Genomic DNA, 12,811 nt, shown 5'->3' with positions numbered 1-12,811 from the left:
TTTTGAGGCTAGCCTAGGCTACATGGCAAGACTTAGTGTGAAAATTTAAAAGAAGAAAAGATCCTTTCTCTCTAGGACCATGGGAAGGGACATGTCTTCCATGTGGTGTCTTTTCCTGTGTTCTCCATCACAGCCCACTAGAACGCAGAGGTCGGAGCTTGGTGCTCGTTGGAAAATAAGTTCATGGGATGATGTTGCCTAAGCTTTGGTTTTATATATTGTTTATCAGGAAACAGAAGAACGTTTCCATGTCACAAACAATGGACACCCTCTCTTAGTAACGGACACAGGACTTTTTTCTTTAAATATCATTTATTACTAAATTCTAAATTACTAAATTCATACTAAATTCTATTGTTTGTATAATTTTACTGTTTTAACCCCATGAAACTGAGTCCTGATCAACTACAGTTTTCTGACTCCTCACTTATTTTTCTACTTTTTTGTGTATGAGTTTCTGCATGTATATGTGTGTGGGCATGTATGTATGTATGGTACGCATATATGATTTATATGCATGCATTCCTTGAGGAATCATATCCTCTGGGAGTTACTGTTGGCTGTGGGATGCTGAGTGGGTGCAGAGAATTGAACCTGAGGACCCCGAAGAAATGCCAGTGTCCTTTAACCACTGAGCCACCTCTCCAGACACTTCTCCCCCTTGCCTTTACTCTCAGCCGCCCTTTAGCTCAGCAGCAGCTGCAGCCTGAGATCTTTGTTAGACTCCGCCTCTCTGGGCAGCAGCAGATGATGGTACAGAGACGCTTGGCTCAGGAGGTAGCTGCCTGCTTCCTTAGACAGTCCATCCTAAAGACCAACCCTTCACACTGGAAAGCTAGGTACTCCCCGGCCTCAGTTCTAGTGAACAGAGAACAGATAGGAAACGGGCTGAAGCTGAGCCAGGAAGATCTCGAGTTTGAGGCAAGCCTGGGCTACATACCATGAGAATGTGTCAATAAGTAAATAATTAAAGTGCACATACAATACCTTGGATGTAAGTCAGTTCTGCTCATCTGCGTGCCCCCACCCACTCTTTGGATGTCCCTGCAGAGCTGAGTGGTTCTGATGGGGGGGGCGGGGGGCGGGGGCAGGGGATGTCTACTTGGGAATCTTAGTGTTGGGTTAATTCATACTCTTGACACCTCGTAGCTCTAACACACCAAGGAAAGCCGTGTTCGCTGGAAGCATGCAGTTGCTGGCTGGAGTCAAGCTGTGCACAGGACGGACCCTCACCAACCACCCACACTACGAAGATAAAAGTCTGAGAGAGCGGACCCAGGCGGTAAGGCCTATCTTCGCCTGTGCTCACTCCTCGGTGCCATGGTCTGCTAGCAAGGGCAGAGGGCAGGCCTCCTGTGCCAGGAGAAGGGGCCAGAGCATAAAGGCATGGGGCTGGCAACTCCTGATTCTGCCGTTTACGGGCTGGGTGCACGCACATGCTGCTCTCAGGTAGGGAAGGGCTGAGAGGATAAACGTCCTGGATTTGTGGGAGGCAGTGTTTAGGCCAAAGCCCCTGGAGCTTGTGATTTGGGAAGGAACAGAATGGAAATGGAGACGTACTGATAATGCCTCATGAGTCAGCTCTTAGCCATTTCTGGTAAGGCAGGGCTGTGTTGGGGTGTTTACTGTTGCTGTTTGTGTAAATAGATGATACATAGCTCAAAGTTCAGAGCATACAGAAGGGAATGGCCTGAAACATGTTCACCTCATCCCTACATCCTAACTCCCCTCTGCCTTCTCAGGAGGCAAATAGTATATCTCTGTGTGTGTGTGTGTGTGTGTGTGTGTGTGTGTGTGTGCATATGTGCACTTGATTGTGGTACCCACAGAGGCCAAACTCCACTGAAGCTGGAGTTAGAAGTGGTCATGAGCCCCTCATGTAAGTGCTGGGATCTGAACTTGGATCCTTGAATTGCAAAATCAGGAAGTCCGTGCATGTACCACTGAGCCATCTCTCCAGCCCCATCTGTTCTTAGCCTTCTTACAAAGAATCACCGTAGTCCACTTTTCTTTTTCTTGACACTATCTTCTGGAGCTAACTATACCAGTGCAGTTGCACTGTCTATAGAGGGACCTCGGATGAAGGCAAGGAAGGCTAGTGAGCCCCACTCCCAACCCCCTCGTGGCCATTTTGAAAGCTACAAATACTTTCTGGGGCTGTGCTGGGTTCTCTTCAGCCATTTAGACCACTTCTGCCCTGTGTAGAGCAGCCAAGTGAGTAAACCTGTATGTGTGTCCTTTCTGTGCAATGTCTACTTATGTATCGAGTCTTAGGTTTTATTAAGGCAGCTTTTGGACAGGTCATTTCAGTTTGCATGCTGGACAGCAGTGCAGGAAGGTGCCTGCTATCTCTGGATCTCTGGTCCTTATCAATGAGGATTCAGTAGTGCTGCTGCTGCTGCTGCTGCTGCTGCTGCTGCTGCTGCTGCTGCTGCTGCTGCTTCTTCTTCTTCTTCTTCTTCTTCTTCTTCTTCTTCTTCTTCTTCTTCTTCTTCTTCTTCTTCTTCTTCTTCTTCTTCTTCTTCTTCTTCTTTTCTCCTTCTTCTTTCTTTCTTTCTTTCTCTCTTTCTTTTCTTCCTCCTCCTCCTCCTCCTTTCTTTCTCCTCCTCTTCCTCTTCCTCTTCTTCCTCCTCCTCCTCTCCCTCCTCCTTTTCCTCCTCCTCCTCCTTCTTCTTCTTCTTCTTCTTCTTCTTTTTTTTTTTTTTATATAGGATTTCACTTTGTAGCCCAGGCTAGCTTCAGACTTGTGATCCTACTGCCTCAGCCTTCTGAGTGCTGGGATTATGGCCCGGTCCTGAATGTGTAAATGGGGTACTTTTGGGGGGTTGCTGGTTATACACAAGTGTACAGATCCTCACAGAAGCCAAAGGCATCAGATCCCCTAGAGCTAGAGATACAGGCAATTGTGAGCCACCCATGGGTGCTGGGAACTGAACTTCAGTCCTCTGCAAGAACAGTGTGTGCCCTGAGCCTTCTGGCCAGCCCCTGCTTCATAATTTGTTAGTTCAAGAGCTAAGAAGGTTTCATCTGGCTGAAGTGTTAGCAGTTAGCCCCATGTTTGGTAGGACAGAAGGTTCCATTAGGAGTTAGGCTACTCCACTTAGCCTGCAGAGCTGTAGAAAGACAGCTGTGTGCCACCCTCCCTCAGAGGTACCAGGTATAAAGCCCCAAAAACTGAGGTCCCAAGGTCACTAGTGTTGCCCTTTAGTCAGGATACAGTCTTCAGAATGCCTCAGCCAAGACCACCTGGCTGGCGTCAGCAGGTGATAAAAACAGATCGCCCTCCCATCTCACCTGTCCCCGTGGGTGCCTCACCGGTCATCAGGCCCTCACACACAGCCAAGTACAACCCGGTGCTGTGCCCCAAGCTAACTCTTCCCAGAAGTGTTTGCTCAAGGTGCATTGTGGTGGACTTGTAGCGGGTGCAACGCCCCTGGGGAAGGCTGCTACTACCTTCCCTGGGAAATTCTCCAGGGAAAGAGTTGAGGTGGAGGGTAAACTGCTGGGCCTACTGGCTTGCCAGATACAATGGAACAGCCAGAAATCAACAGGACCTGCTCCAACAGAGGCCAGTGGCCCAGCCATGTTAAATAATTCTTAGAATTATAAGGTGAGTCACTCTGAATCTAAGTCGTTTTGGCATCTAAGCTAGATATGTTCAATTCTCCACACATACCCCCAACTCCAGACTAATTGACAGGACCAGAGTGGCCTGGGCAGCAAGGGGATATGAGTGTCAGGTCTTAGCATCACCACCCCCAGGGATGTTCCCTCTCTTCCTCTACTGACCCCCATGCACTTGAGGGCTGTGTGCACAGTTCCACTTTTATCTCATTTTGAAGGTTTATCAGATATATGCGAAGAGGTCCCCAGAGGAAGTGCACGAACTCCTAAGGTCCTTCGGCACTGACTTTGTGATCCTGGAAGACAGCATCTGCTATGAACGCAGGCACCACAGGGGCTGCCGGCTGCGTGATTTGCTGGATGTCGCCAATGGACATGTGAGCACATTACTACTTCGTTTTGGGGAGCTCTCAGAGAGGGTGGAAATCCAGCATGAATCCCAAGTGATGTACGTCACTTTATACCATATGTGTGAATGACATTACAAGTCGGACATTTGTAAAGGTCCCACTCTTTAGTGACATCAGGGCCTAGGCTAGGGGACGGGAAAGCTCTGGATTCCCAGCTCAACTCAGGTAGAGCACCTCTGCCTTTGGCAGGTTTGCATGATGCATCACTGCATAAAGTTTATTTGTAAAGGATACTTTTCTGCTCCATACAACGCATCTGCCTATAAACACCCTGCCCCAGGGCATCCTGTTGGCACATTTCTAAGTATCAGGCAGTGGGCCATCCCTTTTCCCCAGGCCCTGTGGCGCACACATCCTGCTTCCTCTTGTCTACCATCCACATACAGCCTCAGGATAGCTAAGCTCGTCCTCCACTGCAGAACAAGCTGCATCTCCCTTGGAGCTGAGCCAGTTCACAGTAAACAGGGTCTTTGTTCCTTTCGGTCTATGGTGTAACTGATGGTGCAGAAGCCAACAGTGGAGACTAGGCAAAATCCGAAAGCACACTGAAGGTGCAGAGTTAGAGTCAGATCTTTGCCAAGGAAAGCAATAAGCAGTAAGTGCCTTAAACTCAGAGGGTAAGCAGAACACACGCATGTGAGCCTGTTTGTTACTTTTTCTCACTCAGCCTCTGAGCTGGGGAAATTTCTTCAGTTATTTTTGTAATTCTTTGTGTTTAACATTTGTGGATGGGACAGAGCAGTATGCTTCTAGGAACTGGGTGGCTCAGGTAGCTTTTTAATGCTGTGATAAACACCATGACTTAAAGCAACCTGGAGAAGGAAGGATTTATTTCATCTCACAACTCGCAGTCTGTCACGTAGGGAAGTCAGAGGCTATAGAAGAACACTGCACACGGTCTTGCTCTCCATGGCTTACTTAACCAGCATTTTTTTATACCATCCAGGACCAGCAGCAGCCCAGGGGTGGCCCCACCCACAGTAGGCTGGTCCCTCACACTTCAATCAGCAGAATGCCCCCTTGTGACTTGATTATGGGCAATCAAAATATCAGTCTCTCTTCTCAGATGATTTTGTCAAGTTGACAAAAGACTAATCAAGGCACAAGAAGGTCTTGAGTTTTGGTTCTGTCCTGCCATTAACAGTGGCAAACCTCAGGACACAGTTCTTTCCAGCCTTGGTTTGCTCTTTGGAGAAAGGGAGCGAGGTGGACCATCCATCTGATCTCTGAGTGGTGTTGACATTGATTATTTTTTTTCCAGTGGATGTGGTGACAGACACTTTCAGTACCAGCCTTCATGAAGCTAGAGTTGGAGGATTAAGGGTTCTAGCCCAACCTGGCTACATTGTGAGGTCCTGTCTCTGAAACCCAGAATATGGGCTGCGCGCAGTGGTGCACACCTTTCATCCCAGCACTCAGGATGGAGGCAGACATATGGAGTTCCAGGATACCTAGGGCTACAAAGAGAGACTCTGTTTTAAAGTTAAACAGAGCAATAAACAAAAGCCAGGATGGTTTGGTAGATACATAGATGGGTGGATGGGTGGGTGGGTGGGTGGATGGATGGAGCCCACCACCACTCACGTTGTATCTGGGTTTGTTTTGTTTTCAGGAGATGGATGGGCCAGGAGAGAGTGACCCTGACTTGAGACCTGCAGACCACCCTCGCTTCTGTGAAGAGATTAAAAGGAACCTGCCCTCCTATGCAGCCCACTTCACTCGAGTATTCCAGAACAAGACATTCCATGTCTACAAGCTGTCCAGAAACAAATAACCATGTCCATTCTTAAAACTACAATGCATCTTCAACTGGTGGAGTCCGTGTCTGTGAGTCAGGAGTGGGACTTGAATGCTAGGATTGCGGCCGGCCTGCAGACAAGTCCTGCCATCACTGGAAACACCTTCCGCTAAAGTCAGCCTTTTCTGTCCTATCTCTGTCTTTCCTGTGAGTGTTCTTAGCCTCACAGGCATACCTGCCCAAGGCTGGCCAGGGATTTTGTCATTGAGGAAATTTTGGGTGACCCACTGGGTGGCCTGGGAAACGAGAGCCCGTTTGAGATCTGAAATACTTGTGATTTTCGGTGCCCTGAGCCAGCAGTGAGCGAGTATAGCTGACAGTCTGCACAGTTCAGTTACCTACATTTCCTCACCACTCAGACCGCTTGCTGGCTTTTTAACAGTTTGTTGTCCTGTCTTGTTAAAGTTTTATAAAATTCCCAGTTTACCATGCTTTCACACATGTGAAGAAACAAATTATTTTCGGTCTTTGAACCTTAAATATTCCATTTGTGTTCTGAAATCTCACATGCACAGTAGAGTGTAACACGTTTAGAGTGTGTGTTTGTTTTAATTCTGGGCACAGCAGTTGGGGTGCTACCGGGCCAGGTGTGGTGACACACTCCTTTAATCCCAGCACTCGAAGGCAGGGGCAGGCTTTGAACTCTTTGAGAGTTCGAGGCCAGCCTGGTCTATGTAGTGAGTTCTGGGACAGCCACAGCGATGTAAAGAGACCCTATCTGAAGATAGCAGTGTGTCGGCTTACACTAGAAGCCTTTGAGGGAATGCACTCATTCTTTTTAATCTCTCTTGCAGGGAAAATAGCTCCACCTCACTTCTCGCTCACTTCAATTTACTGGGTTTGCAAAACTTGGTAAACTTTTGTGGTTTTAGCCTTTGTATTTTTTTATAGCCTAGAAACTTGCGAAGTCTGAGGCTGTTTTAGATGCTGTACCCTGACTCCTAGAGTTCTATGTGGCATTTCATACTCTTTGACCTCTGGTCTCCAGTCTTCCTTCTTGCCCCTGGGGACATCACATCCCTCCCTACGAGGTGACCAAGTGCCTCCAGGCCACACTGTAAGCAGTGGAGAGGGGTGGTGTACCTGCTCAGAGTTTTTGATAATTGCTTTTATAATTCATTTCTAATGGTGGGGGCATGTAAAAGCTGCTGATACAGGCACATTGTCCACTTAATTAAATCAAGATAGCTACTGAAATTAACTTTCCCTCCCGCTCTTGCCATTTGGAAGTGACTTAAATGTTCCTCCTCAAGCATAAGTGTAATAAATCGTCGCGTGCTCCAACGATCTGCCCCCGACAGGCCGCCTCCGACCACCCACCGGCTGGTTGTCGCTTAGGTAGCATTCACAACTGTGTTCCATTGTCTCATCAGCTGTGGGTTTTTTATGTAAAATTCACTTAAATAAGACATCAACAGCTAGGTTATTAAATTAAGGCATGGAGCTTTGGAATCCTGCCTTTTCTGTACCCCTTAATGAGGTTGGGAGACCACTGCAGTTTGGGGGTAACAACAAGGAAACAGGCTCGTCAATGCTAAAACTTTAATGAAGCTGCAGTGCTGCATGCCCGCTGCTGCGTGCCCGCTGCCGGCACTGATGACGCATTCTGTCTGGGCCAGTGCCTTACTCTTAAGGGGAAGCAAGAGTAGGTGAGGCACAGGGCATTGGGACCCCGTGACAGTTACTTTGTGCTTGAGTTTGCATTTATGTTAAACATTCCGGTGTGATTCTTATCACTTGGTGTTTGGCGTCTTGTGATCCAAGAGCCGTGGATTTAAACTTGGATGCACATCCTTACGGCCTAACATTCATGCTCAGTCATGCTTGTCGGCGGGCGCTCTGTCTCCACGGCACCACTGCTGCCGAACCACAGTGAGAAGTGCCAAAAAAACAGTCTTCCACAGCACTCTCCCGTGACACTGTGATATGTACAGGACAATGTTAGAACACATTTTTTCTTTAAAAATAAATTATATATTTAAAAATATTTAAATATTTGATTAAAACAATTAGACTTTATCCATCTTATAAAATACTGCCTCGGTATCCCCCATAGCTCTGCTTACTGTCAGCAGCAACCTGGCCACGAAATCTTGAAACTACACATCTGGACCCTGCCTGATTTTAGCTAAATCCTGTCTGTCTCCCTGTAGAAGATAGTTTTGCCCAGGCTTTCTTAGCTGCAACATTAACTTGTTCATAAACAGCTGGATCAGAATATAACTGTGGAGCAGTCTCACGATACTGTCCCTCCCCTGCTAGCATCTGAAACATAATTGGTGTCTGTTGTGCTTGACCGGCAGTGTTTCAACATTGCTCAGCAAATCTGATTTCCATAAGAAAAAATATCCTCCTGACAAGCAGGCCCCTGCCAGTTGTCTTCAATCCTCAGGAAGGAGGGCCTCTGTGGACAGTAATTCATAACCTGAATAAATGGGGTTGCTGGCCATACTGTTGAGCACAAGCAGATTTAAATTCCTTTAACTGTTTAAATGAAAGAGGCTGGTAAACTCTGACTCTGTTACCTTGAGGACCGACCTGTTCAATAGCTGGAAATGCAAAATGAGATCCCTGGACATCTCTCCTCTTTTGGCCACCTATTTCAGGGTCAGATACTTTTCTCACCACTCCTACAACCGGTGGCTCCGCCTCTGTAGGGCGGTCCAGTCCAGCTATGACACTTGAGCTTTCGCTGGCTCTCAGCTTAGGAATCCACTCTGATGATCCCAAGATCTCCCCTTGAGCCTGTTGAACCTGTAATTTTTGCACTTGCACAGACAGCAAAGTAAACGCACTTTGTAGCTGTTGGATTTTCTCTGTAACTAACTTGTCCTTGAAAGGAATCTTGAGTTCTGCCAAGGCAACAAGTGACAAAGAATTCTCCTCCCTATGATACCTAGCAGCTTCCTTTTTCACCTGCTCAGTCTCTCTGGCATCAAGGGTCTCCTCCTCCTCCTCCTCCTCCTCTTCATCTTCTTCCTTCTCCTCTTTCTCTTCTTCTTCCTCCTCCTCCTCTTTCTCTTCCTCCTCCTTCTCAAGGGGAAGCCCAAGCACTGCTTCCATATACAAAGGCTGGACTGTAAGAGCAGGCACCTTAGCTTCAGTTTCTTCTTCCTCCTCTGTCAGAACATCCCTGGACGGGTGCTGCTTCCAGGTGCTGCTTCCCTGTAACCCATTTCTCCCTCTCATGTCTAGGATCTAAACTATCTCGATCAATAATCAAGGTCAGAGACTAAAGGTAACAAGCATTTTACCTGGTCCATGCACATCATAATAGATTTGAAGTCTTTCCCCAACCTTTTTTCCAGGTTGCTAAATTCAAATCTTAAATTGATCCCGTCGGTGGCACTTCCTCATGACCCGCCCCAGTGTTCCGGGTGCCCAAATGAAACACACTCACAGCCTTTATATTTTGATATGCCTAAAACAGCTCAGTGGCTGGGCCACTTCCTAACCTCCATGTGGCTAATTCACCTCCCTCCGATATTCCCAAGTTATTACTAAATTCTGTATTCCATCTTTGCAGCCCTGGACACAGGCAGGCAGCCCTCTTGGGGTTGCTCTCCCCCGCCTGACCTGTCCCCTCTCCACTCTAGCAGGTATGCGGTCTGTCCTGCACCTTCTCAGACATGGTGTCTCCCCTCCTCCACCCTTCTGTGCATCATGGATCTCCTTCCTCTCTCCCTGAGTCCCTAACCTGGGAATCTTAAAGGTTCCGCCCCTGTCTACCTTGACCAGCCATTGGCTGCTGGCAACTTTATTTACCAATCAGATCCAGCTGAGGGCAGGGTCCCTCAGTGTCTTACATTTGGATTCTAACGCAAACACTTTGGGGGACCCAAGTTAACAGAACATAAGCAGCCGCAGCTAAATATACTGTTACCTTCCTGAGCAAACCAAGGGCAAACCTTCTGTACAAAATCTAAAGAGCTATGTAATTGCTGTTGCCCTGCTCCGGCCCCACAAATGTGAAGCTTTTTATTGAGGATTTGTACAAAAAGCACAGGGCCGTTCCATTTCCCATTTTTGTTTATTTTTTCTTTTTCTTATGTCTTTTACTTTTTCTGAGCTCTGCATTTTCCTGTCTTTACTCCCAAGAGAGTCTCACTGTGCTTTTACCTTTTCCAAGCTTTTGCTTTGTCTGTGCTGTCCACCACTTGATCCCCAAACTCTGAGAGCGTCCCTGTGTGAGCGCCACCTGTACAGGGGCCTGCCGGTGAAACGGTCCTCTGAGGTGAGAGTGAGGATGATTATAGGAAAGACGGGAAGAAGACTCACAGACAAAAGTTAGAATCGGGAGGGCTGCAGGTCAATACCATGTCAGTCTCAAGTTTACTTTTCTTGGCCTTTTTATACTTTACAGTGGCATGGGAAACAAAGTCACAAGCTAGCAGAAACAGTGGCTGACGTACACACAGGATATCTGTTCCTGTCAGGAGGCCTCCCTGTTCTTTTCTATAAGTTTAACAGAACATTCAGCCCCTGGCCCTGAGCCTCAAGTGTATCCCTTCTTATTCCATGCATCAGCAGGCCAGGAAGTCTGCCACAGACCCTGAGCTGCCCTGACTCTGCCTGCCAGGCAGCCTTTCACAGAAGCAGACAACACGGCCCCTGACGCTCTCGGTAACCAAATCTTTCAGCAAATCATGTTTGATCATTTTAGCTCTGGTGAGGAGTCCAGCTTATGACCTCGTCTTTGAGCACACAGGCGAAAAACAGATCCACCCTTGGCCATAGTCCCCACACTGTGCAAGCAGAAGCCAGTGCCTGTAGCCCTCACTTGGTGCTGTGTGGGCCCTGGGGACTGTTGGTAATAGTGTTCAGTTGTGGCTCTGGATAGATCAAGCACTAGGCTTTGCTTCTGAGTTCCCCGAAGAACCTCTAAGTACAACAGAAGTGCTCTTAACTCCACTTCTGACTCCTCGGAGTCTCGAGTCTCCAGCCCTCTTGGGAGCCGCCTGCCGCAATTCGGCAGGCAGCTGCTGCCTTGTGTTTCCTGGTACCATGCTCCAGTCAGTGGTAGCCCACCTCTGATGTCTGGGTGCACCTTCTGCTGCTGATGGTGACTTTAGAGCCCCAGCCACAAGAGGGCCATGGGTGTGACAAGAGAAGAATGTGTGCCTGGCATTGAACAAACCCTAGGCTTTATCCCAGCACTGCAGCAGACAGACAGAAAAAGAGAGAATTTTGCAAAAATCTTAAATCAAATGCTTTGACAAGGCAGGTTACTCATCAAAATTGCTTTTAAATTTAACTTGCTCGTGTCTGCAAAGGCAGTTCAGTGGTTACGTGTGTCTATCACTTGTTCTCAGCACCCATGTGTGTCAGTTCACAACTGCCTATAACTCTGGCTCCAAGGGACCCAGCCTTCTTCATATACAAATAAGTAAAAAATAAAAGGAAGACCTTTATTTTTAAATAAAAATGTGATCAGAAAAATGATTAGGTATCAGAGGGATTAAAATGAAGGCGATGTGTGAGCTTCAATTCCTTCATAGAAGTCTCTCTGTGCTCATCCTACCGCTCTAACATCTAAGCCGGAAGCTGGGCAGGCGGCTCAGAGGTACAGAGCTGGCCTGTTATCAGGTAGGGGCATTGCCTGTGTGTGGGATCTGTTGGGGAAAACCTTACAAAGAGCGTTTATAATTTGTTGTACTGAATTGTGTGGAGATTATATACTAAATAAAGCTCTTTTCAATAATCTGTGGTGTCTTCTGTTGCTTCGAAGGTCAAATTGGAGAAGGTGGAGATCTCTGCTAATAGGTCCTGTTCTGTTATGCTCTCTCTCCCTCTTTCCCTCATCTGTCTGTCTGCCCCCCTCCCTCTTCCCAGCCCCTACTATCTTCTCCTTTCTCCCCTCCCCCATATCTTGCTATAAAGCCCAAACTGTCCTCAAACTTAGGATTCTTCTGCTTCAGCCTTCCAAAACCCCGGACTATGAGTCTGTACCACTATACCTAGTTGTATAAAAACATTTTTAAAGATCTGTTTTATGTGTATGTGTGTTTTTATACTACATGGTTGCCCATAGAAGCCAGAAGTAGGCATCAGATCTCCTGGAATTGAGCATCTATGTGGGTGATGGGAAACAAACCTCTGAAAGAACAGCCAGTGCTCTTCACCATCAATAAACAAACAAAAAATGGCAGCCAAGGTGATGGCTCAGTGTGTAAAAAGTACTACCAGACAAGCATGAACACCCAGCTTTGGTCCCTAGAACCCATCTAAAAAGCCAGATGCAGGGGCTGGGAGACGGCTCAGTGGTTAAAGCACTGGCTGCTCTTACAGAGGACCCAAATTTAATTTCCACCATCCATATGGCAACTCATAACCACTCCAACTTCCTCTTCTGGACTCTGAGGACACCTGGATGGCAGTGCATATATGCTCACAGATACATAATTTAAAACCTCGAAAGGCCATAAGCATTGGTGTGCATCTATAATCCCAGAATTCCTACAGCAAGATGGAAGGAGGAGGAGCTAGGAGATTGCTGGGATGCTGGCTGCCCAGTCACAGCAGTCATTAAAAATCAAGCAGACACAGAGAGGGAGGGAGGGAGGGAGAGAGAGAGAGAGGGAGGGAGGGAGGGAGAGGGAAACATCTTCCCAACAAAACGACATTGGGCACAGAATGGGATAATCTGAACAGTTGAGTTTGTCTCAAGATTTATATTTATATTGCCAGGAAAGATAACATTTGTGGAGCTGGAGAGATGGTTCAGTGGTTAAGAGCATCGGCTGCTCTTCCGGAGGACCTGAGGATTCTCAACACCCACATGACTATTCACAACTATCTGTGACTCCAGTTCCAGGGCATCCGGCACCCTCTCTGTCCTCCGAAGGCAGCAGGCACAGAAGTGAAGCACAGACACGTAAAAATAAATACATCTTAAAAATAAAATCAAGACACATTTGTGCCCGTGTATAAGCACAAGAAGAGAAAGGGAAAGAGAAAGGACATTGGGAACAGGCCACCG

General features: G+C 47.3%; 1 protein-coding gene across 4 annotated transcripts in view; it reads left to right on the top strand.

The window, feature by feature from the left end:
• Positions 1-11,533, top strand: part of Dpy19l3 (dpy-19 like C-mannosyltransferase 3) — a 69,601-nt gene extending 58,068 nt beyond the window's left edge. For all 4 annotated transcript variants that reach the window (XM_076932334.1, XM_034523817.2, XM_076932328.1 and 1 more), the window contains exons 17-19: positions 1,150-1,282; positions 3,843-4,001; positions 5,647-11,533. In XM_076932334.1, the coding sequence (XP_076788449.1) occupies positions 1,150-1,282; positions 3,843-4,001; positions 5,647-5,808 (454 nt within the window). In that variant the 3' untranslated portion in view covers positions 5,809-11,533. The remainder of the gene's footprint in view (positions 1-1,149; positions 1,283-3,842; positions 4,002-5,646) is intronic.
• Positions 11,534-12,811: the final 1,278 nt, after the last annotated feature.

This window comes from Arvicanthis niloticus, chromosome 1, assembly GCF_011762505.2.
Source record: "Arvicanthis niloticus isolate mArvNil1 chromosome 1, mArvNil1.pat.X, whole genome shotgun sequence".
Taxonomy (NCBI): Eukaryota; Metazoa; Chordata; class Mammalia; order Rodentia; family Muridae; genus Arvicanthis; species Arvicanthis niloticus.
This window is presented reverse-complemented; position numbering and strand designations above follow the sequence as displayed.